Source organism: Motacilla alba, chromosome 15 (assembly GCF_015832195.1).
Source record: "Motacilla alba alba isolate MOTALB_02 chromosome 15, Motacilla_alba_V1.0_pri, whole genome shotgun sequence".
NCBI classification, from domain to species: Eukaryota; Metazoa; Chordata; class Aves; order Passeriformes; family Motacillidae; genus Motacilla; species Motacilla alba.
The window spans coordinates 1,748,607-1,774,206 of record NC_052030.1 but is presented as its reverse complement, the minus strand read 5'-3'; the positions used below and the strand labels follow the sequence as shown (position 1 = coordinate 1,774,206).

Below are 25,600 nucleotides of genomic sequence, written 5' to 3'. Positions count from 1 at the left end.
GCCAGAGCCGAGTCCCTGCGGAAGGAGTCAGCTCCCGTGGAAAGCCGAGCTGGAACATCCTGATTAGCAAAAATTGGGCCGGTAATTAACAGGGAGCCGCGGGGCAGCCCCAGCCCAGGGCAGGCAGAGCGTGGCTCAGTGACTGGAAAAAACATTCCCAAAGCCAGCGGAGCGATGCCGCAGCTGCCTCGGGGCCCGGCATCCTCCCGCATTCCCTGCCCGGCTGCCAGAGCCGCCCTGGTGCCTGCTTGGAGCGGGGCTTGGGAATTAACTCCGCTCCTGACGAACATCTCCCGTTCCGGGTGCTTGGGGGGCCACCTGACCGCGGGCCCTGCGGGGTTCCCGGCATTCCCCCAGGGACAGGGGGTGGCACTGGGGACATTCCAGACACTCTTGGGGCCGCCCAGATCAGGAAGAAAGGCAGTTTGTTAGCAGCAGCAGGAGAAATCGGCATCTCCCACCCTCTGTAAGGACCAAGAGCGATCCCTGAAGCGCCAAAATCTCCTCGCTTCTCTCCCTGAGCTGACATCTCCTTCCCTCCATCCATTCCCATTTCCAGCCTCCAGGCATGCACGCTGGGAGCAGGAAAAATCCCCCCGTGAATGCCACCCCCGCACAGGCGAGATTTTGGTTCTGTTTGTCACAACATGACAAATTCCGGGGAGGAAAATGAGTTTCTAAGTGATTGCTCTGCGTTTTGCCTGCTGTTCCCAATAGGGCGGATTCCAAAATCCCAACCGGGGACCCGCTGCTGCCGTTTCCTGGAGCGCAGGGAGGTGACTAAGCCAAAGCAACAGAATGGGGCAGGATGGAAGCTGCCATGGCTGAGGGTCTGGGAAGGGTCCCTGGGCAGGGCATTCCCCCAGTCCATGGAATCCGGGAACAGGGGAGGATGGGCAGGGATGGGGACTCACTCTGCCGACTTCCAGAAGTGCCCCGGGTGGGAAAGGCGGCGGTTGCGCTTTGGCAGTTTCTCCAGCATGTCCATGAGCTTGGTGAAGGTGGGCCTCTCCTCCTGCTCGTAGGCCCAGCAGAACAGGAGGATGTCCTGGAGCCACAGGGAGAGCGCGTGAGGAAACCCAGCCAGGCCCTCTCCCAGCGGGAACTGAGCCAGTCCCTCTCCCACCACAGCCCTCACCCCCAAAGGAGCCCGCCTGCATCACCACATCCTTGGGAAGGGCTGGGATGGAGGAGATGTTTCCATCCCATGAGGATCCATCTCCATCACTGGATCCTTGGGAAGGACTGGGATGGAAGGGATGTGTCCATCCCATGAGGAGCCCGTCTCCATCACCACATCCTTGGGAAGGGCTGGGATGGAGGAGATGTGTCCTTCCCATGAGGATCCATCTCCATCACTGGGTTCTTGTTAAGGATTGGGATGGAGGGGATGTGTCCATCCCATGAGGATCCCATTTCCATCACCAGATTCTTGGGAAGGGCTGGGATGGAGGCGACATATCTATCCCATGAGAATCCCGTTTCCATCACTGAATTTTCATGAAGGGCTGGGATGGAGGAGATGTGTCCTTCCCATGAAGATCTGTCTCCATCACCGGGTTCTTGTTAAAGATTGGGATGGAGGGGATGTGCCCAGCCCATGAGGAGCCATCTCCATCACTGGATCCTTGTGAAGGGTTGAGATGAGGGAATTTATCTATCCTATGAGGAGCCATTTCCATCACTGAATTCCCAGGAAGGACTGGGATGGAAGGGATGTGTCCAACCCATGAGGACTCCACCACTGGATTCTTGAGAAAGGCTGGGATGGAGGAAATGTGTCCATCCCATGAGGATGCCATTTCCACCACTGGATTCTTGGGAAGGGCTGGGATGGAGGAAATGCGCCCAACCCATGAGGCTCCCTTTGCATCCCCACATCCTTACGAAAGGCTGGGATGAAGGGGGGATGTCCATCCCACGAGCATCCATCTCCATCCCCACATCCTTGGGAAGGGCTGGAGCAAAGGGAACGCTCGAGCTGAGCTCAGCAGCAGGACCAAGCCTGCCTGGATGAGATTGGCAGATCCAGAGGGTTTTTCCAAGGGCCCCACCAGCCATGTCCCAGCCCACGCACACCCCCCAGGGCCCCACGGCACCTACCGAGATCTCCTTGCCCATCCCGATCTGGCTGAGGTTGGGCTTCATCCCTCTTCCCACCTGCCAGATGATTGCCTCCGCTGGCTGCGTCTTGAAGGGCCATTCCCGGGCGTGCAGCTCGTACCAGATGGTGCTGTCGGGAGACACTGGGAATCAGAGATGGAGCAGCCAGGAGGGGCTCAGGATGGGGAGGTGTCCGGCCACTGCACCCACATCCTGCGTCTCTCCCTGCTCCAGAGCCATCCAGCAGATGCTTCATCCCAGTGACACCAGAGGTGCTCAGCCCTCGACACAGAGGTGTCACCTCTCCCATTTGCCTGGAGCGAGCCCTGATTCCCACCAGGGGAGATCCCAACCCGTGGGAAGGAGGACAGAGGCTGATGGAGGCCCTGACAGAGCCATCCTGTGCCATCAAGTGGGATTGTCCCACCTGGATGAAACAGCACAGCCCATGGAGCAGCTGGAGAGAGGATGGTGGGGATGCAGCTGCCCCTCCAGCAGAATTCCGGGAAGGGACGAGCCCAAGAATTCATTTTCACTCTATCTTTTCCCTTTTTATCCTCCAAAAATCTCTCCAAGTTCCAAAAATCCGTCCAAGCAGTGCCATGACCCATCCCAGGTGTCCTCACCAGGTGATGGCCACGTGAAGCCCCGGCCATCTGCTCCTGCTCTCATGGCTAAGCCAAGCCCTCTTTTCCGTGAGGAATCCCAAATCCAAGGGAATATCCCAAAACAAGGGCATCACGGGTGGGCACCCCTGTGGTTTTCCGCCCCCGCTACTGCCTGGAAGTTTTGCATCATCATTTTCTGGCACCCGGAGCCTGGATGAGCCTGGATTCCCACAATGCCAGCCCCATTGTCCAAGGCTAATTCCCTGGACCTGCTTTTCCCTCCCAGGGATGCCCTTGTGACCACTAAAAGTACCAAAACCCAGGGTTACAATGACACCAGGGAGGAAAAAATTAAAGATTCCTCCTGGTTAGGGAAGTTCCCCAATCTTGGGAATTGGAATTCTTCTGGTTTTGCACAGTTTGTCTGAAAATCTCAAAAAATAATTGAATAATGGGAGAATTATGTGGGTGCAGAGGAATCCTGTGGGCACAGCACAAAATCCTCAGGAGGAGATCCAAGCACCCTACGATTGGATTTTACATATCCAAGGCATTAATTCAGTTTCTCACTGGGAGTTTTTGTCATCTTTAAAAGATCTTTTCCTCTTGCTGTCCCTCATCCCCAAATCCCTGGAGGGAAGCGACCCCTCTGGATCATCCCTGAGCCTCCCGGGCTTGACGGAGAGCAGCAGAAACAAGAAAGAGGGAAAACATGGGGAAACCTTTTCATCTTTTCAGGAAACTCACACTTTCCATAAGGCCGAGCTCGCAACTGAGGGAAAAAAGGGGAAATTACGTCTCCCCACCCACTCTCACTTAGTTGGATACGATCCTTTAATTACCTCTTTGTTTCTGTGCTGAAGTTGTACCTCAGGGAGGGCAGAAAATAAAAGAGCCAGACCCTTCCAGCTGTAATTACTGCGGGTTTGAAGGGAATATTGCCTCGGATAACGGGCCCACGCTCCCTAATCCCACAGCCTTCAAGGTATCCACGAGAAAATTAATCCTCTGGGTAAGGAGGAAAGGTTTTGGGAAAGGTTTTGCGGGGTGGAATTGGGCTCGTGCCCTCCGGGAGGTTTGTGGGCAGAAAAAGGGCAGGAGCAATGAACTGGTTTGCTGAGGGAAACTTAGGAATTCTCATTTTCTTGGCTTTTGGCAACTGCTTGTAGAGCTGGCACCACCATCAGCCCCCTGCAGTGGCTGGAGGGAGACACTGGGGTGTCCAGGGGCTCCAGAGCTGTGTCCCCAACCTTTGACATCTCCATCAATCATCCAAGCACCTTCTCATTGGCACCTGCCCCAGGAGGGGGCAGGGGAGAGATGATGCCAGGCTGGCATTCCCAGGATACTCTGGATCCCATTGCCAAGCACCACTCTGGTGCAAAACAGGAGGATTTGGTAATCTGGGGAGAACTGGGCTCTCCAGGGGCTCCCACACCTGTGTTCCCACCCAGCCCCCTGCATCCCCAGGCTGGCATCCTCTGGATACTCTGGATCCCATTACCCAGAGCCAGCCTGGTCTAAACCAGGAGGATTTGTTGATTTAGGGATGGTTTCACTCAGAAGTTCTCGAAGCAGGAAGGTTCTCCCAGCCCAGCAATGGGAATCCCATCCAGCAGCGTCCCCTTGGATCTGGGACAAGCCAAGAGCGTCCTCCTTCCCTCCTGAGCCCAGAGCAGCTCCCACCTGGCCCAACCACGGCAGGTCCCTGTCCCGGGACTCACCCCAGTGCAAAGACATCCGAGTGCTTGGAGAAGGGCAGCTTGTCCTCCTCGGTGTCGGGAGAGAGCTGCCGGATGATCTCGGGAGCCAGGTGGCACAGCCAGCCGTTCTGGATGCGCAGCTTGTTCTCCCTCCTGCGGGACACGGGGCCGTGGGTGACCCGGGCACAGCACCCCCACAGCCCCAGCTGCCCACCCTCCTACCAGGGATTTAAGCCTGGTTTTCCCCACATCATCCTTGCAAAGTCAGGTTTTAACCCTGCTCTGAGAAATGTCCCTGCCAGGCAGCAGGACAAAATTGGATGGTGGTTCTTGCCAGGACACGGAGCTGGAGGTGTGGCTACCCTGGAGCACAGCACCACCACATCCCCACTGAGCAGCTTCCCACCCTCTTCCCAAAGTTTCTAAGCCTGGTTTTCCCCACATCATCCTTGCAAAGTCAGGCTTTAACCCTGCTCTGGAATTGTTGGCACAGTTGTCCCTGTCCAGGCAGCAGGACAATACTGGGGCACGGGATGGTGGTTCCTGCCGGGACATGGAGCTGGAGCTGTGGGTACACCAGGGCACAGCACATCCCCAGCTTCCCACCCTCTTCCCCAGTTTTTTTAGCCTGGTGTTCCCCACATCATCCTTACAAAGTCAGGCTTTAACCCTGCTCTGAGAAATGTCCCTGCCAGGCAGCAGGACAATACTGGGGGATGGTGCTTCAGGGGAACTTGGGCTCTCCCAGGCTGGTGACGGGGATTTAGGCTCTGCTGAGGCTCCTGCTGTGCCCTTTGCACCAAAACCCCTTAAAGGATCCAGGGGTAAAGTGGGGATGAATTTCCCCCGCAGCCCCACTGTGGTTGGAGCAGAAGTTGGACTGGGGACCACAGAGTGCCTCTTCTGAGCAAACCCATCCTAAATTAACAGCCTGGGAATTGGTGTTTTCAGGTGTTTGGCCCCAAAACAGCCCCTCCAAGTCCAAGCCTCCAATGGCACCTCCCATGGGAGCAGCCTGGCTTTATAACAACCCCTCAATTCACCTCCTCTGTCCTTCCTCCACCTCCCCAGGCTCCCTCTGCTTGGGATAAATCCATTGGAATCCTTTGGCTGACGGCTGAGGATGACATTGGTGACTTCTCCATCCTTTACATCCTCCAGCAGGCACCTGGGATACACTGCTGGCTTCAAAATCCCTGGATCATCAGCGGTGGTGAGACCTGAGGCAGCTCCATTGTGCGTCTGAGCCCAGGTTCAGCAGCAGGAGGGAACAAACCTGTCCCACGCCACGCTGGGCTGGAGAAGGAGGAGCCCGCTGGCTCCTGCCAGGAATTTCTCCCTGTTTGTGCTTGGAACCCTCCCAAAGATGGGGATGAACAGGGCTAAGGGATGGCTGCGGGGTCATCTGTCCTCCTGAATGTCAGCCTGGGGCCAAAATCCCACGGGAAACCATCCAGGGATGGGGTCCCACCTCAAAGCTGGCTCATAATCCCAAAATGGCACAATCCAGATCCTCCCGCCTGCAAAGCTGTCCCCAGTCACAGGCCTGGCCGTGACCAGAGGAAGCCCCTCTCCGTGGAGGGACACTGCCACTCCTGGGAATCGCTGATGAAGCCTCCTTGTCCCCTCTGGGGTGTCCATGGCTCCTCTCCATCCACGCCTCGGCGTCTCCACCGCAATCAGCGGCTCGGGCGCGGCCCGGAGCCTCCGGAGCCACGGGAAAAGCCCTTGGGCACGGAGGGGAGCCTTTCCCTGCCCAGCACCTCCCTCCTCCCTCCAGCTCTTAATTACAAACCACCATTAAGCACCTGGGCAATTAAGAAGGCTTGGGCTGGCTCGTCCTTCCCGGGATGCAGTGGCCAGCACTCGGATCTGCTCCAGCACCCTCAGCAAGGCCGGGTTGGCTCCTGGGGCTTTTATTTCTTTCTGTTTTTATTTTTGCTCTGTGACGTTCCACAAGCAGCTGGGATGCTCCGGGGGCTGGGTTGGCATACACAGCTCACCCCTGGCAAAGCTTCTGTGGGTTAGGAGCTCCCAGCAATGAGGGCTGGGCTCTAACGCAGCCCCAGAAGCGGCTCAATTACAGCAGTCTGAGGGTTTATGACCAAAGTTTACCTGACTTCACAGCCACACCCAGCTGAGCATCTTCTGAGCCACCCCCAGGGCAAAAGCAGGAGCAGAAGAGCTCCTCAGACTCCTCAAGACCCACCTCGTGTTCCTCCTAATTCCAGAGCAGCCCCACCGAGCCCAAGGACATTTAAATAAAGGAGGAATAAACCTGATTTCAGCAGGGTGAGACCCCAAGTCACCAAATCTCTGCAGGAAGTGTTTTAACCCCAGTGAAACCAGCTGAAGAAATGTCACCATCCTTAACCTGACCTCCAAAAATTTGCTTCCTTCCCAACAGATGTTTCTGCAAGCCTCTAAGGACCCAAAATTCGGATGTACCTCCTGTCTTCATCTGAGAGACACCAAAACCAGCAAAAACTCACCCTGAAAAGGGGAGATTAGACCTGCAGACACTTTCTGTTCCAAAATTCATGGTGGCTGTGGATTCCTGCTCTCCTCTCAGCTCTCCTCCAGCAGAAAACATCTGCTACCAGCAGCCCAGGGCACAAATTTTCTCATTTTCTCCATTTTCCCAGCAAAACCATGCTCATTTCTATCCAGCCTTGCTTCCCTGGCCACCCTTCCTCTCCTGAGTCATCTCCTGAATTCTCACCCCACAGGGGACATCCCAATCTTGGGCAGAGGTGGCCACACATTGGCCTCCTCCTCAGAAACCCCATTCCCCCATTTCTCATTCCATCTCTGGAGCATCCCTGACCTTCACAGCAAAGATTCCTGGCAAAGCTTGGGTGGTTTTGGCCAAATCCTCATTCCCTGCTGGAATGAGCTGTCCCTTCCTCCTGGCAGGCCCTGAATCCCAAACCCCCAGCCCAGCTGCCAAACCAGAGGCAAGTCCCACTTTGGATCTCAGTGGGAGATCCTGATTTCCTGGCCAAGTTTGTGCTGAAATCCATTGATATTCATCCAGGCAGAGTGGAAAATCTGGGAGTGCAGGTGTGGGATGGAGAGAGGCGGCCGCTGCCGTTTCCTCCAATCCTTTGAAATCATCACTGGGAAACTGGGGAAAAAACCCATCATTTCCAAAGGGCTTTTTATCTCCTGAGCATCTTTGCCATGGAGATGGAAAGACCAGGAGAAAACTGCCCAAGCTTGAGCTGTGCTGCTCCCAACACAAAGGGTTTAGAGGGAAATCCAACACAAAGGATTTAGTGGGAAAGGTGGGAAAAGTCAGCAATGTTCTTATTCCCCACTTTAAAAAAAATTGGAAAATATCATTGGAAAATATCATCTCTGTTCTTCCTTCCCCACTTCTGTTTCCTTTTTCCACCCCAGCTTTGCTTTTCCTCCTTTCCACAGCTGCTGGAACTCTTTTCCCTGCCATTCCTGCAGATGGAAAACCTCCCAAAGCATCGGGAAAAGAAATTTAATAAGGAACATTTACCAAAACCTTCAGAAGTAAACCCTCCGAGACCCCAAAATGTCACAATGCTGTGAAAGTCCCAAGCTTGGCTCTCATTGTCCATGTCTTGCTCCATGCCCAGCACAGACACCATGGCCAGATGTCTGTGATTCCCAAAATGTCACTGGAGTGGGGACAGCACAGGGATGGCATCACTCAATCCAGGCAGGGGACGAAGCAGATGCCGGGGATTTATGACGATGGAGAAGGAAAAGCCAAGGAATGAGCCAGCCCTGCTGCCACACAGGAGCATCTCCTGGCTGGCTGCAGGGTGGTTTGGCCATGGATGGGATGCATCCCATGGGAAGAAGTTGGTCCAAGGGGCACAATCTGCCTCTCTGAGCCAAAATTCCCGAGGCTCACACACGGCATCGTGTTCCTTCCCACGGATCAAAACCAGCTCCCTTCAAACAGAGCAGCCCCAGGACACTCAAAGGCCTCTTGAGCTCCTGTCTGCCGAGGCTGGGGACACAAAGAAGCACTTGGAGAGGGATTTTTTGGGGTCTTTTCCCACATTCCCAGCTTTAGAGCACAGGGAGGAGCTCCAGTGTGTCCATGTCCTCCTACCTGCCCGCTTGGAGAACCCCGGAGATGCTGAAGAGCCCGAAGTCGGTGATCACCACCTTCCCGTTGTCGTAGAAGACATTCTTGGATTTGAGATCCTTGTGGAGGATGCCCTTGGCATGCAGGTATCCCATTCCCTGGGATGGAACAGAGAGAGGAAAACACCCCGAGATCACAAAAGCGGCACAAACAGGCGGGACAACGCCGGAGCGGCGGCATTCCCGTGGGATCCGTGAGCCACCACGGCACATCCAAGCTGGGCCACGTCCCCAAAGGGCCCTGCGGGAAGGGAAAGTGTCTGGAAGGGATGGGCTCCTGGAGGGAGATGGGATTGTGGAGTGGGTGTCCCAGCTGCCACGGCGCCCGCTCATCTTCCTGATTAATTGATTCCACAGGAAAAATGAGCGGCAAACCCACCCGGCAGCCGCTTCCCGGGAATCCTCTGCTGGGAAATGGATGGTGATGATGTTTTCGCCTCCACGGTTTTGGGGGCTGGCAGAGGAGGGTAATAAGTCACCGCTCCCCACAGCCCTGGCGGAGCCATCGGCGCTTCCGAGGGCCCCATCCGCCTGGAAACGGGCGCCTCGCAGGAGTCCTGCCTTAATTCCTTCCCCCCAGGAAAAACTGCTCAGCGGCTAATTAAAATTAGTGCTAATGAGGCACAAAAAGGCCATGGGTGGGAAATCCAAACTCTCCTGTTTAGCCTCGGCAAATCAAGCAGACTGCCGGCAGCTCCGCGTGGCGGATGTTCAGCTCCGCGGGATCATTCTGGGAATGGGGAGGGGGATAAAACACATTTATCCCAACTCCAGCAGGGATTTTCATGCTGTCCCACTTTTCACTCTCCTAAGCAGACTCGGGGAAAACTTGATCTGCAGGACGCTGCTGAAGGATCAATGCCCAACAGGCCAGCAAACTGTTGCTTAAGAGGGAATATTGGTTGTCTGGCACTGGAAAAGGGGGATTTATTATCTGGAATTCCATGGGGATCCATCCATCCATCCATCCTGAGTCTCATCTTTTCATCTATCATCATTAACCACGCAGGCTGCGTGAGAAGAATTTATTTTTAAGCTGGTGGCTGATGTGGAGCCAGAAGCCCAATCCAAATTCCACCATCTGGAAAAAAGGGGGAAAACAAACAAAAAACCACCCCAACCCAGCAAGATATGGGAGTTTCACTGCACCCTGTGGGGAGAAAATCCTACAGAGCTTCTGCCAAGGGATGCTGGAGGAAGGAAAGGATTTGGGGCCAGATGCCAGGACCGTTCCAGGCACGAGGATTAATTAGGGGTCTCCAGCTCCCAGCACATGAAATGATGATGAGGTTTAAAAATCGGCTTTCAAATGTCACTGTCACCTCCAGAAAGTGCCAGGGTGGAGCAAGGAGCAGCATTCCAATGTTTCCCTGCCCAGGTGCAGTGCAGGACCCTGAACATCCATGGATGAGCCCCCGTGCCGTGGGAATGCTCTGCAGCCCCTTCCCATTGTGTGAGGGTGATGGGATCCCAGAGCAGCACCAGGACCTTGCTGCCACCTGCTCCCACATCCACGGAGCTCATCTCCATGGAATCATCAAACACAGGCCGGCTTTGCTGAAGGAATTTCTCCGGGCAAACCCCAATCCCTCAGCTCGCTCCGTGCAGATCCCACTGCAAATTCCAGCCCTGCCACCTCAGCCCCTGGGATGATCCCTGAGGAAACACTCCGGGCCCAGTAACGCCTCAATTTGCTCGGCTGTGTGAAAAGCCAGCTCCCTCTGCCGGCACCGCTCCCGGGATCAGTCATCCTTCCCCTCCCGGGATAAATCCTCCTCCCTCTCCCGAGGATCTCGGGATAACCTTGCACCCACTAATCCAAGGATCTGAGCATCTCTCCTGTCACATCCCAGGACTCAAAGGATAAAATCTAACAACTGCTGGGACTGTGCAGCAAATCCAAAGCCTCCGGACAATGCAGCTCCGAGCCCACCCCAACCAAGGTGCTGGGATTCCCCTTCCCAACACCCACCACTTCCAAATCCCCCAAAACATCTGCTGGAGATTGGTGGGGAGTTTGGAAGGCTGGGAAGCTGCTCCTCAGCAGGAATGGGCCATGTGGTTGGGTCATGGCGTTGGGGCAGGGCTGGACTTCTCCAGGAATTCCCTTTGGTGCACAGGGAGAGCTTTGGAGCTCTCATAATTCCTCCAGGGATCTGGGGTGGATACAAAGCCCCTCTGCCTCTCAACACCACAGACTTGGAGGTTTCCAACCTGTTCCTAACAAGCACCAGCTGCAGAAAACAAGGATGTCTCAGCCTCATCCTCGAAACCCACACGGAGCAGTGAACCCACGCAGGGAAAGGGGCTGAACAGAGCTGTTGTTCCTGCTGGGAACATCTGGAAGGCAAAAACCTAGAGCACCAAAAGGGGGAAAAATACAAGGCTAGACTGTGATGCTTCAAATGTTTGCTCAGCAGGAAAGATCCGTGTCTGAGAGGTGGAAAACGTGGATCAGAAGTCGGAATTAAGGAGGGAGAGGCTCTGGGCTGCCTCAGGCACCCCCAGCTCAGGCAGGGCTCTGAGGTAGCTAAAGGTTCAGGCTGTGCTCAGATGTCAGCTCCTGCCTGGAGAGTCCAGGAGGACTGAAGGAATTCAAACTTTAAAGTTAAAACTGGGTCTAAACAAGCACAAAATAGGAAATTTAATAAGGACCGTCCCGGGAAAAGGCACCGCCCAGGAAATATTGCTGGACACATTCTGCTTTTAACCGGGGTTTGAATATTGAAGGGGGGCTAAGGTCTGCCAGAAAACATGAGTTTCTGTTGTTTTCCCACAGTTAAATGTGGGATCAGCTCCAGGTTTGGGCTCCAGGGGGGAAGTGTTGGCTGACCTTGAGCAGGGCACAGGGCACTGTCACAGGTCCCACGGCAGAGCATGTGCCAAATATTTCTGGTGATAAGAAACAGCACAAGCCCCTTCTGGCAGACAGCTCAACACCTCAGTGCTGCTGCTGAGGGAAGCTGTGAGGGCTCAGGACCTGAATTCCCGGCCACTCCACCGTGCCACAGGAGGATCCTGCCCAGGACTGTTTATAGGGACATGTCTGAAGTGTGGACGATGCACTTGGAGTCATCCCTGGGAAAGGAAAAGCGTTTTTAGCTCTGGAAAATGTATGTGAGCTTGGCCTTGTGGCACCATGGCACGGATTTCTCCAGGAGTCTCGGCCCTGGGAATGTTTTATGGGAATACTGGGAATGCTGGAAGTGTCCAAGGCCAGGTTGGACAGGGCTTGGAGCAACATGGGATAGTGGAAGGTGGAATGTAATGGGTTTTAAGCTCCCTTCCAACACAAACCATTCTTGTATTCCATGATTATTACTTTTTTTTTTTCCCAAGAGGAGAGGAATATCCCACCAGGAACTCCCCCCACAGCAGCAATGCTGGATTTAAACACCCGAAATTCCAGCAGGGAAGAGAAGCAGTGGCCAGGATGAGCCCCAAGCATGGGGAGCCCATGGAAGCTTTGGTGCCACCCCAATTCAGCCACAGGACAGAGGTCAAAGACATCTGGATTTTAAAGCCAAGGACTTCCATCCTGCTCAGAATCCTTGGATTTTAAAGCCAAGGAGTTCCATCCTGCTCAGAATCCTTGGCTGCTCCTCTCCTGCTCCCCAGAATGACTGGACTGGGCTCCTGGCCGGGTTTGTTGCAGGATCCAGACCCCCCCAGACCATACCTTCACAATTTCTTGTGCTATCTGCCTCGTCTTGTTGACATCCAGGACAATCTTGGCGTCCCTCACCACGGAGTAGAGAGTCCGTCCTTTACACAGGCTGGAAGGACAGGAAAAGGGAAAAAAGAGAAGTTACAAACCCTCCTGGAGAAACAGCCCCAAATAATAAATTAATAAATAATCACAGGATTTTGGCCAGATTTTGGCCTCCTGGGTCGAGGATTCTGCAGGGAACAGGGGACTCTCCCAGTCTGGCACTGGGAAGGAGCTCTCAGTGCTCCTGGCGTGTCCTGGTGGCACCACCGTGGTGCCACAAGGGACAGCTTGGGCTGGCCCCTGGCTTTTCCCTGTGTCCCAGCCCAGAGCAAACCAGCTGGTCCTCCCGACTCCAAGTTTTTGTGCAGAACTGGCCGTGGCTCCCTCGGCATCCAAAGCTCACAGATGTAAAATGAGTCAAAAGAGGGAAGACAGGCAGGGAAAAAAATCCCCCAACCCAACCCCATGCACTGTACAATGTCCTCCAATTTTCCTTCTCGTACCAATTACAGTAAAATCTATTTACAGAGCCTTAATTACCAAAGGCAGCTGGATGGGGGGGGAGGGGGGTTGGGATGGATATAAACCAATTAAAAATATATTGACATTTGAATATCATAATGGAGGACGTGGGTGGCTGCTGCCTCGACTCCCGCCCACAAAAAAGAGCTTTTTTTTTTTTCTTTTCTCTATCCGCCCACGCTCATTCCAGGCAACTCTGGAAAGATGAGACTGGATACCTGTGCCTGGGAAATAAAACACCCAACACACAGCTTGTTAAAGAGGTTTAGTTTTGCAGATGTTGATTTGATTCTGTGCTGGTTAACAAATTAAAAGTTCCGGGGTTTCATTCTGCTGGTCTCCCCCAGCTCGGCTCCACTGCTTTCCCCTCACCCAGTTCCTCCTGCCCTGGGAATTCCAGCATGCACTGGTTTGGATTCAACCCCTGGGAGAGGTTTTGTCCTTTTTTGGGTGAAAATAATCACAGAATCATAAAAGAGAATCACAAAGTGGTTTGGGTTGGAAGGGACTTGAGGGACCATATAATTCCACCCCCTGCCATGGGCAGGGACACCTTGGATGGGGCTTGGAGCAACCTGGGATAATGAAAGTGTCCCTGCCCATGGCAGAGGGTGGAATGGGATGAGCTTTAAGGTCCCTTCTCACCCAAACCATTCCATGAGTCCATGAAGACCAGAAGAACCCCAAACTCCAGAAGCTCACGGATGCAAAGGATCCTCCTGCTCCACATCGCTCCATGGGCAGCAAGCAGAATTTTCAGGACAAGCAGTGAAACGGGAATGGGATCAATGCCCACATCCAATGGGTTTTGGAAAGACAACAGCACCCTTCCAAATGTTTCCTCACTGGGAGCATTAGGAATTGTCCTGCTGGACACAAGTGAGCTGCAGTGGGGATTTAGGGCATCGAGTGCCTCCTCAGTGATGGTTTTCCTTGCTCAGGTGTCCCAGCACCTCCCTGAGCATCCCAGCTGGATTTAGCCCTGAGGAAGCTGCACTCCCTGGGAACCAAATTCCCATCTCCTGCAGCACTTGGACTGCAGTCAAATAAGAATTTGCTGGAGATTAGGATCCGAGCACTTGGAAATCAGTGATAAAATCCTTGGGTTTCTGTAACCGGAATGAATCAAAGTGTGCAGAACAACGACGGACATGAACTGTCCTTCCACCACCTGTGTTTTCCTACACTAATTTGCTACATAAACCCACCAAGCTGTAAGCTCTGCCACACAACAGCCTTTTGCCACCTCCATGACCTGCCTGCACAAACTGGAGTTCCCCCAGCCCTTCCCAACCCCTGGAAAACACGTTTTCTCCCAGAGAAAACCTTTTTACAGCCAGTTGCCTGTGATCTGAATTGGTCACAAATTGACACTGGAAATGCAATGAGTGGATTAACGCTGGAACGGAGTTGGATTCCAGCCCTACAGTGAGTTAAGATCAGCTGTTTTTCCCAGGAAAGGGTTGTTTAGGGGAAAATCCTCACATTTCTGCCTATCTGAGCTGCTGAGATAACCCCGAGAGCGGAGCTTGCAGCCCTTTGCTGGTGAGATTCCCATCTTTCCACTTCATTTACAGGATTTCCAAACCCTTCCCAGCGGATGGAGCCGCTGCAGGAGAACAGCCAGACCTGGGGTGGTGGCACCAGGACATGTCCCTGTCACCTCTGCTCCTCAGACCCTGGCAGAGCCATCAAAGCAGCCCAGGTGCTTCTCCCCTCCCCTCGATGAACAACGGCTCCGAATGAATTCACCGAGCGCCTGCCGCACCGGCACATCCGACGTTTCTTGCTGGATAAGGAGCTGCCACCGCGGAGATAAAGCCTGGTTGATACCTTTTATGCAGCACCTGAGCCCATTCAGCCACCACCTGCAGAACCTTTTCATGGCACAGCTCCACAATTCCGCTTCTCCTCGTTCCTCAATCACTCCCCATTGGGGCAGGACAAAGAGCGGCGCCCGGGGCACGCTCGGAGTCTTCTGCCTTTCCACTTGGAGAGGTCCCTGCCGAGCGTGGCTTTGAGGGACACGGCTGTGGATGACAAGGCCACAAAATGCCTACGCTCAATGCCAAAAACAAGGCAGATAATTTGCATCTTCAGATGGATCCCGGGTTATTCAGCGCTGAAGTGAAAATTCATAAGGAATTCTTGTCTTCTTCTCCCAGACTTCTCCGTCCCACCTGGCAGCAGAGCCAGTTGATGGCACGTGCCCCGGTGCCACGAGGTGACCAAACGCCATCCAGAGCTGAGGGGTGGCTGGGACAGAGATGCAGAGATCCTTCTGGGAGTCCTCAGGAGTGCACCTCATCCCATGGCATATCCAATATCCACATCCCGGTGCCTTTCCCGGCATTAGGACAGGCCCAGCCCCATCCTGCTGCAGATGCCACTCTCAATTCAAAATGAGTTTTTGAAGTGTTCAGCCAAGCAAGCCAAATCCCAAATTGCTTTATAAACACTCTGCATTCCCAACGTGGGCTGGAGACATCAGCAGCGGGAGCAAAGCCAAGGCGGCTCGCAGAGGAACAATTTGGGATGAGGGAGGAAGAGCTGGAGCGCTGCCTCTGGGTCTTTTTGCTGTTCCATGGGAAAACAGCCCCATCCGTCTTCCATCCCTGGGGGTTTTTTACCCCGCTCTGCACTGGTGGCCAACAGCTCTACATTGGTGGTCATTGTCTCTACATTGACGGCCATTACTCCTGCACTGGTGGCCACCTCCTCTGTACTGGTGGCAACCACCTCTACACTGACGGCCACCACTCTGTACTGATGGTCAAGGTCCCTACACTGGTGGCCAACACCTCTACATTGTTGACCGTCACCTCCATGTTCATGGTCATCACCTCTACACCAATGGTCATGACCTCTACATTGATGGCCACCACCTCCGTACTGGTGGCCATAACGCTGCATTCATGGCCAATACCTCGGCAAGGATGAAGATTCCATCCTGGCCCCTGCTCAGGAGCAGGGATCACCCCGAGACAAGAGTTGTGGGGCGCATTCCATCACTCCAGGCGCTTTGTGCTTCCCTTCCCTCTTCCCATCCGCCTAAACGCCCAATTATTAATCGTCAGTTAAAGAGGTGATAAATGCCAGACCCCGGGAAGTTCATTCCTTGCCGGGATATGGATTTATAGGGAAGCAGCTCGGATACCATGGAGACGGCCAGCACTATAGACCCAGGGGAGACACTGGAGAAGAGAGCGAGGTGGGGAATTAATAAAAAATGCTTTAATATAAAAATACCTCTGCTCCCAGGTTACATCTGTGCTGGAAGAAAAGACACGGCAAAGGATGCTTGGATGCTCCCACATTCCCCAGCAGTTTACCCACTTTGAGGTTTTCATGGAAAAAGGACCCTTTGGGGAATGCTAAGAAAGAAACAGCAACAGGAACCACTGAGCCAGGACTTATTTGATTTCATTTGAGCAGGACCAGAGAGGCGAAGAAGGAGCTCTGCACATTCCAGCACGTTCCTGACTTATTTAGGAAGTTTTCCAGCTGCTCCCATATATTGGCTTGTTTTTCTCTTTTCCCAGGGTCTGGCAACGGTGCTTTTGGAACTCAACAGCTCCTGAGGTGTTTCACTCAAAGGAAAATTGAACAAGGCTGTAAGAGCAGCAATGGGAGAGCTTTGGGTTCATTTTTATCCCGAGGTTTTGTTTTCCTCTAAATGGATAAGGAATTTCACCCCCTTGATTCCCTGCCAATGCCAGAGCCAGCAGTGGCAGCATCCAGCCTGAAATTCCTCAGCCCTCTACATCCAGACTCCACGACCATGACCAGGGAGGAAAAATTAAGATATGAGAGAAAATTTCTTCATTGAAAGGGTTGTCAAGACCTGGCATATCCCTGGAGTCCCCAGCTCTGGAGGATTTAACAGCCGTGTGGATGTGGCACCTGGGGACACGGATCAGTGGTGGCCTTGGCAGTGCTGGGGGAATGGCTGGAATTGACGATCTTAAGGATCTTTTCCAATCCAAACAATTCTGTGCTTCTATGGGAGCAGCAGCCAAAACTCAGTGCCAGAGAAGGCGTGAACTGAGCATCCAGCAGATCCCAGCCCCTCCAGGCTGGAAATTCTCATCCCATCCAACCCCATTCCAACTGAACCCAAAGCAACCCCAACGGGAAGCCAGGGAATTCAACTCCTGCCATTTCAAGCAGAGCCCATGTCCCCATCCCGGAGCTGGGAGAGACCCTGCTGCTCCTCATGGAGGAGCCTCTGCAGAGCCAAACCAGCAGGAGGAAACAGAAAAGCCCCGGAGAGCCAACGCTCCCCTCATCCCGCTATCTCCAGTCGATGGAAGCACCGGCTTCTGATGGATATTACTTAGGCAGCAAAATTTTCCTGCTGGCAGCTGGCACGCGAGATAACTACAGCCAAACCACAAGGGCTGCAGGAGGAGGAGGAGGAGGAGGAGGAAAAGGAGGAGGAGGGGGACCTGCCTCCCCGAAAAGTAGCTCCAACTCCATCGTCGCCTCGGAAAAAAACAAGTTCTTTGGAAAAAGCCAACTCCATGCATTTTTATTTGGAGGAAATAGAGGAGACGAGCTCTTCTCCAGCTGCGGGGAGAAGAGCTCGGAGCCAGGTGAATGCAAAGCAGCCCCTGGGGCTTAGCTAAAGCCAGGCTTGCAAACAAGTCATCCGAAAAAGCTCCATGCTCCAGGTGCCACTTGCTGCCTTTGGAAAGGACGCGCTCGGAATCGGCTCCGAGCGGGAGGGTTGGGTGCACAGGGATGAGTGGAGGCGCCTCGACCTCCTTGCCTCTGAAATATTCTCTGCTCTGTTTTGAACTTCAGGAAAGAAAAGAAATTTTTTTAAAACCCCTTTTGGAGAAAGGAAAGAAACTTTGGATTGAGCTGGCTGCTTCCCTGGAAGCCAGCTCCACTTTGGAATGGTAATAATGATTATTAATAAAAAGTTAATGCTGCTGTGGCAGGAAGGATCTGTTTCTTTGGCTAGGCAGGGTGCCAGCACATGGATCCTCCACAGGCAGCTCTGCTCTGTCCCAAAGAGGATCTCAGGCACTGAGGATGCTTGGAAAAAATCAGGAATGATGCTGGGATGTCGCTCAACAGGGACGGGAAGACCTGGCACGAGCAGAAGGGCTTTTTGGGACCATCTCTCAGCGAGGCACTTAATCAAAGGCATTTCCTTAAATCCTTCCTCTCCAGCACAGCGAATCCTGCTGTGTTGAGCACTTTCCTGGAGAAATCAGGGCCAAAACAGCAATACTTCCATGGCATTTGGAAACACTCCTAAAACACAAAGGAAAACTTTCCCCCTGGAGCATCCTCCACGTTAAGGAGCAGCCGCCAGCAGGGATTTGATGCTCCAGTGGGTAAGGAATGCTCAGCCAGCCCCGATGTTTCCACATCCAACACAGATCAAGCTGCTGCTTTTCCCCATTCCCAACCATCCTCTTGGCTCGGGATATTCCCTCCCCAAGCTGCTGCCTGCCCGTGGAAGATACATCCAGGTTTAATGTATATATTAATTCACATATTGACTTTCCCGTGGTCAGTCGTTATCAAGATTTATCCGGCCTGATGGGCTGGCATCGATTGGGAGGGAGTGCATTCCCACGGGTCAATCCATTCTGATCCAGCGCCTGGCATGAAGTCGATCCCCATTTATTATATGATCTACGAGCTCCATTAACTGCCAGGGAAGGGAATGCGGCGGAAAAGTAGGAAAAGGGAAAACAACAGAGGCAGAGGAGAAGGGTCTGGCTCCCAAAGTGGGTGTTTGAGCGTGGATGGGGGTAGGGGAGGCAGGAATCCACGGCCTGCCTTCCCAAAATACACCTGGGAGAGGGGAGGGAAGGGCAGGACCTGAAAGGCACTTCGGAAATGCTCCAGGATCAGAGAATCACTGGAATGGTTTGAGTGGGAAGGGACCTTAAAGACAACCTCATCCCACCCCCTGCCACGGACAGGGACATCTTCCACCATCCCAGGGTGCTCCAGCCCCACCCAACCTGACCCTGGACCCTTCCAGGGATGGGGCAGCCTTTGCCAAGGCCTCATAGGGAAGAATGTCTTCCCAAAATCCCATCTAACCCTGCCCTCTGCCCATGGAAGCCATTCCCTGTGTCCTGTCAGTGCATGGCTCCAGCCTGGCGTGGAGGAAAACAAGGCGGCAACACTGTGCCTCAGTTTCCCTCCCACTGAACAGGATTTAGAGCTTCTCCTTCAATTCCCAGCACAGGAAGGAAGGCTGGGAGGATTCATTTTAAGTCCATTGAGGAGGAAAATCCAATTTCATAGAACCCTGCAATGGTTTGGGTTGGAAGATACTTTAAAGATTCTCTCAGTTCCAATCCTTGCCACTGGCAGTGATGCCACTCGGGTTGCCCAGGGCTCCATCCCTGCTGACCTTGTTCCTTCAATCTGTGGTTTGTTAAAGCTCAAAGGACAATTTGGATGCCCTGGAGGGAACAGGGAGCTGGCTTCAAGCACCACGGAGCATCCACAGGGAAAAACCAGAACCCCCAATCTGTTCCATCTTAAGTGCCACGGCTTCCACCCTTCCCCTTTCCTCCCATCCTTCAAATCAGGTTAAATATCCCCAGCTTCCTGAGCATTAAGATTTACAAGCCCCAAATCCTTCCCAGCTGAGCTGTGCCTGTAAAGGTCAGGAGATCTGGCACTGGGAGAGGCTAAAGCTGAGCTTTGTCCAGAGCTCTTCCGTGCCCAGAGGGAACAAGGTCCAGGGATGGGAGAGCATCCCTTGAGAAGGGCTTGTTCCTCCCAGCAGCAGAGCCAAACATTAAATATTGGCAAAATCCAGCATGGAAATCTATGATAAAATCAAAGTAAACCCCAGTATTTGGTCCATGCACTGAAGTTATCCATGAACAAACAGCTGAAGTGCCTTGGATATTCTTCCCATCCCTCGCCCTCATGCCTTCCCTATTAATTAGTGCCAGGGAGTGTGTTCCTGTCATTAAAACCTGCTTTCCACAGAGAAAAAAGAGCAAACTCTCATTTCATCTTCAGTATCTCATGTAAGGACAGGGACTGGGTTTATCTCCACCCCCCCGCCACCAACAGCTCCAGGGAAGGGTTTAGGAGATGCTCCCTCTCCAGCAGAAACATTCCAAGTTCCTCTGCTCCAAAGGCACTTTCAACAAATTAATTCTCTTTACACAGTTCTGCCAAGGTCAGGTTAATTCCTAATGTTCCTCAATGTTCTCCTCGTTCTTCCCAGCAGGGACATAAATCATGGCCACACAGCCCCGGTGGCATCACCGGTGGCACCCTGGAAAGTTGAAGTCACCCTGGCGTGACAAGAGAGGGGTCAAGTCCCAGACTCCTTGCACAAGCTCCGAGAGCCTCGTTGGAGCTTTTAACTAAAAACCCGAGGAATTCTGAAAAATCTGCACCAAATGCCCCTCACAAGCCAGCGTGGGCTCAAAGCCCAGGCAAACTCCAGCTCAAACCTTCTCCCAGACTGGATAACCTCGCTCCCTTCTCCCAGGCACCACTCTCGACCACCAGGAGCCCCAAGGAGCTGCATGCAGCGTGCTGATCCCCTGCTTCCATTACAGACCCAAGGAGCACCTGGAGCCTTGGGAGGCATCAATAAGCAGTCAAATCCTCCCTTTTTTTCCCTCAGGAGAAGCACCCAGAATCCTAAAATGCGGGAGTCTCTGCTTTCATGGGGGGCTAGAGCCATTTTATCAGGATTAGGAAAGGACTTTATCCTTGGAAGGCCCCTTGGGTGGCCGAGGCTTTACCTCTGCTCCTGCTCTGGGGGGCAGGATCAGGAGCCCCTAGGAGCTGAGTTCACCCAGGCCTGGCTTTGTCAGGCTCCCCAGCAGCGAGACCAACTCGTTATCCCAACAAGCTGAGTTTTTCCAGCCCTTCCATTCCCGCCCAGCCCAGGACTTCGCCGCCGTTTCCCGCCATCCATTAAGCAGCGCTCAAAGCACCAAGACGCGCGCCCGCTCCTGCTCCAGACTAATTAAGATGGATGTTAATTGTCCCCAGCGCTCATTACCCAAGAGAAAACCCATTAGCAGCTCTGATGGAACCGTTCCTTGCAATCTCCACCTCCCACTGCTGAAAAATGCTGGATTTCTGCTTTTCTGTTGTGTTAAGAGACAACTCAGGAGTCATGGAATGGTTGGGTTGGAGGGAACTTAAAGCCCATCCAGCGCCACCCCTGCCATGGGCAGGGACACCTCCCACTGTCCCAGGCTGCTCCCAGCCCTGTCCAGCCTGGCCTTGGGCACTGCCAGCGGTGGAGTGGCCGCAGCTGCTCTGGGAGCTCCATCCCAGCCCCTCCCCACCCTGCCAGGGAACAATTCCCAATTCCCAAGATCCCATCCATCCCTGCCCTCTGGCAGTGGGAGCCATTCCCTGTGTCCTGTCCCTCCATCCCTTGTCCCCAGTCCCTCTGCAGCTCTCCTGGAGCCCCTTCAGGCCCTGGCAGGGGCTCTGAGCTCTGCCTGGAGCCTTCTCCTCTCCAGTCTCAATCCCACTGTTTTTATCACTGATGAATGTATTAAACAGTGCTGGTCCCATTTATCCATAAAAATGCTATTTTAGAGAAAATCAGATTTTTAACCCCAACTATCCCACCCTCAGCCAGCTGCTGCCTCAGTTTCCCCCCTTCCATTTTTTCCCCTGTGGGCCGTGCTGTTTGGATGGGGAAATTTCTTTCTGCTAATGAGACGATCCCTGAATATCACAGGCAATCAGGAAGGAAAACGTCGGGATGGGGAAAAGTAAAAATAAACTGGGCTATAAATAACCCCTTCCGGCAGCGCCGGTGGCACGGCATGGTGAAGCCCCTTCCCAGGGACACGCAGCTGCTCCCAGACGTGCAGGGAAACGGAGATTTCTGCAACCACCACAAGGAATTGCTGGGATTTTGTGGAAAAAACGACCTCGAGTGGCCACTTGTGGGCTCCCAGGAGAAAAGTGAGGGCCTTTTCCACACATAGAGAAAGTCCTGCCCCAGGAATGGGCACAGGGAGGGTGAGGAAATCCTGGTATCCTGGGTTCATAGCCCTAATTCCCTCCTCAGGCAGCTGGGAATGATTTTCCCCCACTCCAAGCAAAGCTTGGTTTAAAGTTATTCCCATAAACCCACGAGGAAAACTCGGGTTCCTTTGGGAAAGTCCCGTTGGAAGAGTGATGCTCCCCCTGGACCATTCCCAATATCCTACACCATTCCCAGGATCCTGGACATTCCCACACTGTCCCCTTCCCCGCCTCATTCCCTACAACACCCGAGCAGCAGCTCTCGTGGCAGAAAAGCCCCCAGGACCATCACATCCCTTAGGAAAAACCTGAAACGGGGATGGGAGGGAAAGCTCCACATGGCTTTTCCCCACACCACAAACTTCCCAAAAACGTTCAGCCAAGGATGGACCAGACAAGGAATGCCAGCACAAGAGCAAGGAAGCATCCTTGGATGTAGGGATTAGATCAGACACAAGGAAAAGTTTCCCTCAGTGAGGGTGGGCAGGCCCTGGCACAGGGTGCCCAGAGCAGCTGGGGCTGCCCCTGGATCCCTGGCAGTGTCCAAGGAATGTTGGACAGGGCTGGGAGCGCCCTGGAATAGTGAAAGATGTCTCTGCCCATGGTAGGAATGAGCTTTAAATTCCCTTCCAGCCCAAACTATTCCAAAATCCAGATTCCTGTGCTGTCACAGAACAGCAGAACAGAGCCCAACAGGAAGCTTCAAAGCAGGAAAATTGTGTTTGGAAGTTACCTCCAGGCCATGGGATATATACCCACACCATCCCAGGCTTCCCAAAAATCCTCTGAGACTGAGCTGAGCCTCATTGATTTTCCTGCACCCCAGAAATCCCAGCAGGAGAAATCAAACAGGTTTCCAGTTGCAATTGTAAAAATCTCATGGAATCATGGAATGGTTTGAGTTGGAAGGGATCTTACAGCTCATCCCGTTCCAGGTGGAAGGGACACCTCCCACTGTCCCAGGCTGCTCCCAGCCCTGTCCAGCCTGGCCTTGGGCACTGCCAGGGATCCAGGGGCAGCCCCAGCTGCTCTGGGCACCCTGTGCCAGGGCCTGCCCACCCTCCCAGGGAACAACTCCTTCCCAAAATCCCATCTAACCCTACTGTCCTTTGGTTAAAAGCCGATATTGGTTCAACTTCCAAAGGATGCAGATAGAAGTTTGGGGTTGTAGGAACAAGCAAATGATGCCTGGAAATGTTGTGAGCTTGGGTTATATTTTGGGCAATTTAATACATTTACATTTTGACCTTAAAAAAACAGGACCAAGCGCAGCTGGAAGAGGAACAGGACGAGCAGAGCTCCACGTTCCTCACATTAATTCACCAGGCTGCAGCAGCACACAGACTGATTTTGTCCAGCTGTCAAAAATGGCACCTTTCTGCTTTTACAGAAAGACCCATTTGAATAGAAAATGGAAAACATTCCACGGCTCAAATTAAAAAAAAAAATAAATTAAAAGAAATCAAGGAATACATTCCCCAGGTTTTGCTATTGAATAGCCCTGAAAAGCTGAGCAAATGGGGGCTGCAGAGGGACGGCGGAGCGGGATGGAGACGCCGCCTGTTCCCGCGGGAACGCGGTGTGACACACGGATGGGGGCTCTGACTCATCCATCAATACATGTGTTTGCACACTTCCCAAAAGCTTTTGGCCTGGAGCTACCCAATAGATGGAAATGCTGCGGAATTTTCCCCAGATGGCTCATTTTTGGTCCTGAATAAAAGGCATCGTTTGTTCCAGTCGCCAGCTGGGGAGAGCCAGCCCTGCTTTGGAGTCACCCTGACCCCGGAGGATGAAACTCCCAAGGCAAGGGCAATCCATGAACCCACTGGAGCAGGGATGAGGTAACACAAATTTGGGGTGAAATCCTTTTGTTTTGGACAAAGAGGGAGCAGAGCACCTGCAGAGCCACCCCATCTGGGATCAGGGACTGGGAGGTGCCACTTTCAAGGGAAAATTAGGGACATTAGGAAAAGATGATGCAATATTTCATCACTGATGGCTGCTGGAAGCGGTGCCATTCCATTGCTTTTTGAAATGCTGCCAGGAGGAAAATTCAACCTCACCTTGGAGAAACTTCTCCGGGAGAAAACAACCCAGGGTGGGAAGAAAAGCAGGACCATGTCCAGTCCATGGCTGAAAGCATGGTCTGGAGGTGATGGAAATCATGGAATTCCCTGGAATAAATGTCATTTCCCAAGGCAACAGCTGCTCTGGGAGCACTCACAGCCTCTTTGCCTCCAGACCAGGTGGGATTTTTTGCCCAACCAAGCATGGATTACACTGAGAGAGTCTGTGCTGCGTTCCCATTGGGAATGCGGGTGAGGGCAGGTATTTGGGAGTGCCTTGAGACCAAGAAAGCTGTGGAGGTGTTGGGTGGCCTGGAAGCCCCCAAATCCCAGCTCGCTCCCCTGAAAGTCGCAAGGAGCCTCCCAGTCTTCCAGTGCCTGAAGGGGCTCCAGGAGAGCTGGAGAGGGACTGGGGACAAGGCATGGAGGGACAGCACACAGGGAATGGCTCCCACTGCCAGAGGGCAGGGCTGGATGGGATCTTGGGAATTAGGAATTGTTCCCTGGCAGGGTGGGCAGGCCCTGGCACAGGGTGCCCAGAGCAGCTGGGGCTGCCCCTGGATCCCTGGCAGTGCCCAAGGCCAGGCTGGAATAACCTGGGACAGTGGAAAGTTTTAAAGCCCTGGAGTGGCTTTAAGGCCTCTCCCAACCCAAGCCAAACCATTCCATGATTCCATGATGCTTCCTGCCTCTGGATAAACAAACCATTCCTGTCCAGAGTTTCCCTCCTACCAGAAGAATGATCTGCCTGGGCAGACTTTTGGATTTGCTGTGTCCTCCACACCGCAAACCCCAGCACATGGAGAACATGGATACAGCACACGGAGAACATCCCCTCCTTAGGAGAGAAAACCCATCCCAATGGCAAAGTTGGACTGGGGGAAAAAAAGATGGGGAAAACACATTTTTTGGACAGGGAAAACAAATTCTTGGACAGGAAAAAACGACCCCAACCTGGTGATGATGGCGAGGTGAGGAGGGCTCATGCAGGCCCCCATGAAGAGCACCACGTTCTCGTGCCGGGTCTGCCGGTAGGCCATGACCTCCCTCTTGAAGGCCTTCAGCTGGTCCTCGTTGTCGCGCTCGATGTCGATGAGGCGGATGGCCACCTCCCCGTGCCAGCGCCCGTGGAACACCTGCCCGAAGCGGCCCTTGCCGATGAGCTCCCCGATCTCCAGCTGCTCGAAGGGGATGTCCCACTCCTGCAGGAAGATGCTGGTCTGGCTGGCCTTGCGCGGGAAGTTGCGCGCGGAGAGCAGCGAGAGGTTCATCTCCTCGAAGTCGTCCTCGGACTCCTGCACCTCCTCGGCGCCTTCCTCGTTCTGTGGTGGGCAAAGGGCGTGGGGAACAGTAAACCAGGGAGGAAACCGCGGGGAAAACCCCACTGATCCAACTCCTGCTCGCTCGGACCCAGAGGAACCAGGCAGGGGCCTGCCAACGCCAGTGGAGCAGCCCCATTCTACACAAAGTGGGCAGAATCCCAGATTTTCATAGAATCATGGAATCCTTTCGTTTGGGAAAGCCATCTGGGATAGACTCCAACCCTTCCCCAGGATGGCCAAGGCCACCACAAGCCCGTGTTCCCAAGTGCCACATGCACAGGGCTTTAAATCTCTCCAGAGCTGGGGACTCCACCGCTTCCCTGAGGAGCCATTTAACCCCATCCTGGGGCTAAATTTAACATTGTGACCCATCAGAGATTTAATTAATTTGTCTTAAAGCAGTTTCATCCTCCCCTGGCTGAGCTGTGCT

At 53.5% G+C, this 25,600-nt stretch overlaps 1 protein-coding gene across 1 annotated transcript in view; it reads right to left on the bottom strand.

Annotated features, from left to right (window-relative positions):
• The window catches only part of KSR2 (kinase suppressor of ras 2), a 66,245-nt gene that overhangs the window by 2,798 nt on the left and 37,847 nt on the right, over nt 1-25,600 (bottom strand). The window contains exons 13-18 of the mRNA XM_038152864.1: nt 24,803-25,170; nt 12,225-12,321; nt 8,511-8,644; nt 4,436-4,567; nt 2,104-2,233; nt 915-1,048 (exon numbers count right to left, since the gene is read on the bottom strand). Of these exons, the coding sequence (XP_038008792.1) occupies nt 915-1,048; nt 2,104-2,233; nt 4,436-4,567; nt 8,511-8,644; nt 12,225-12,321; nt 24,803-25,170 (995 nt within the window). The remainder of the gene's footprint in view (nt 1-914; nt 1,049-2,103; nt 2,234-4,435; nt 4,568-8,510; nt 8,645-12,224; nt 12,322-24,802; nt 25,171-25,600) is intronic.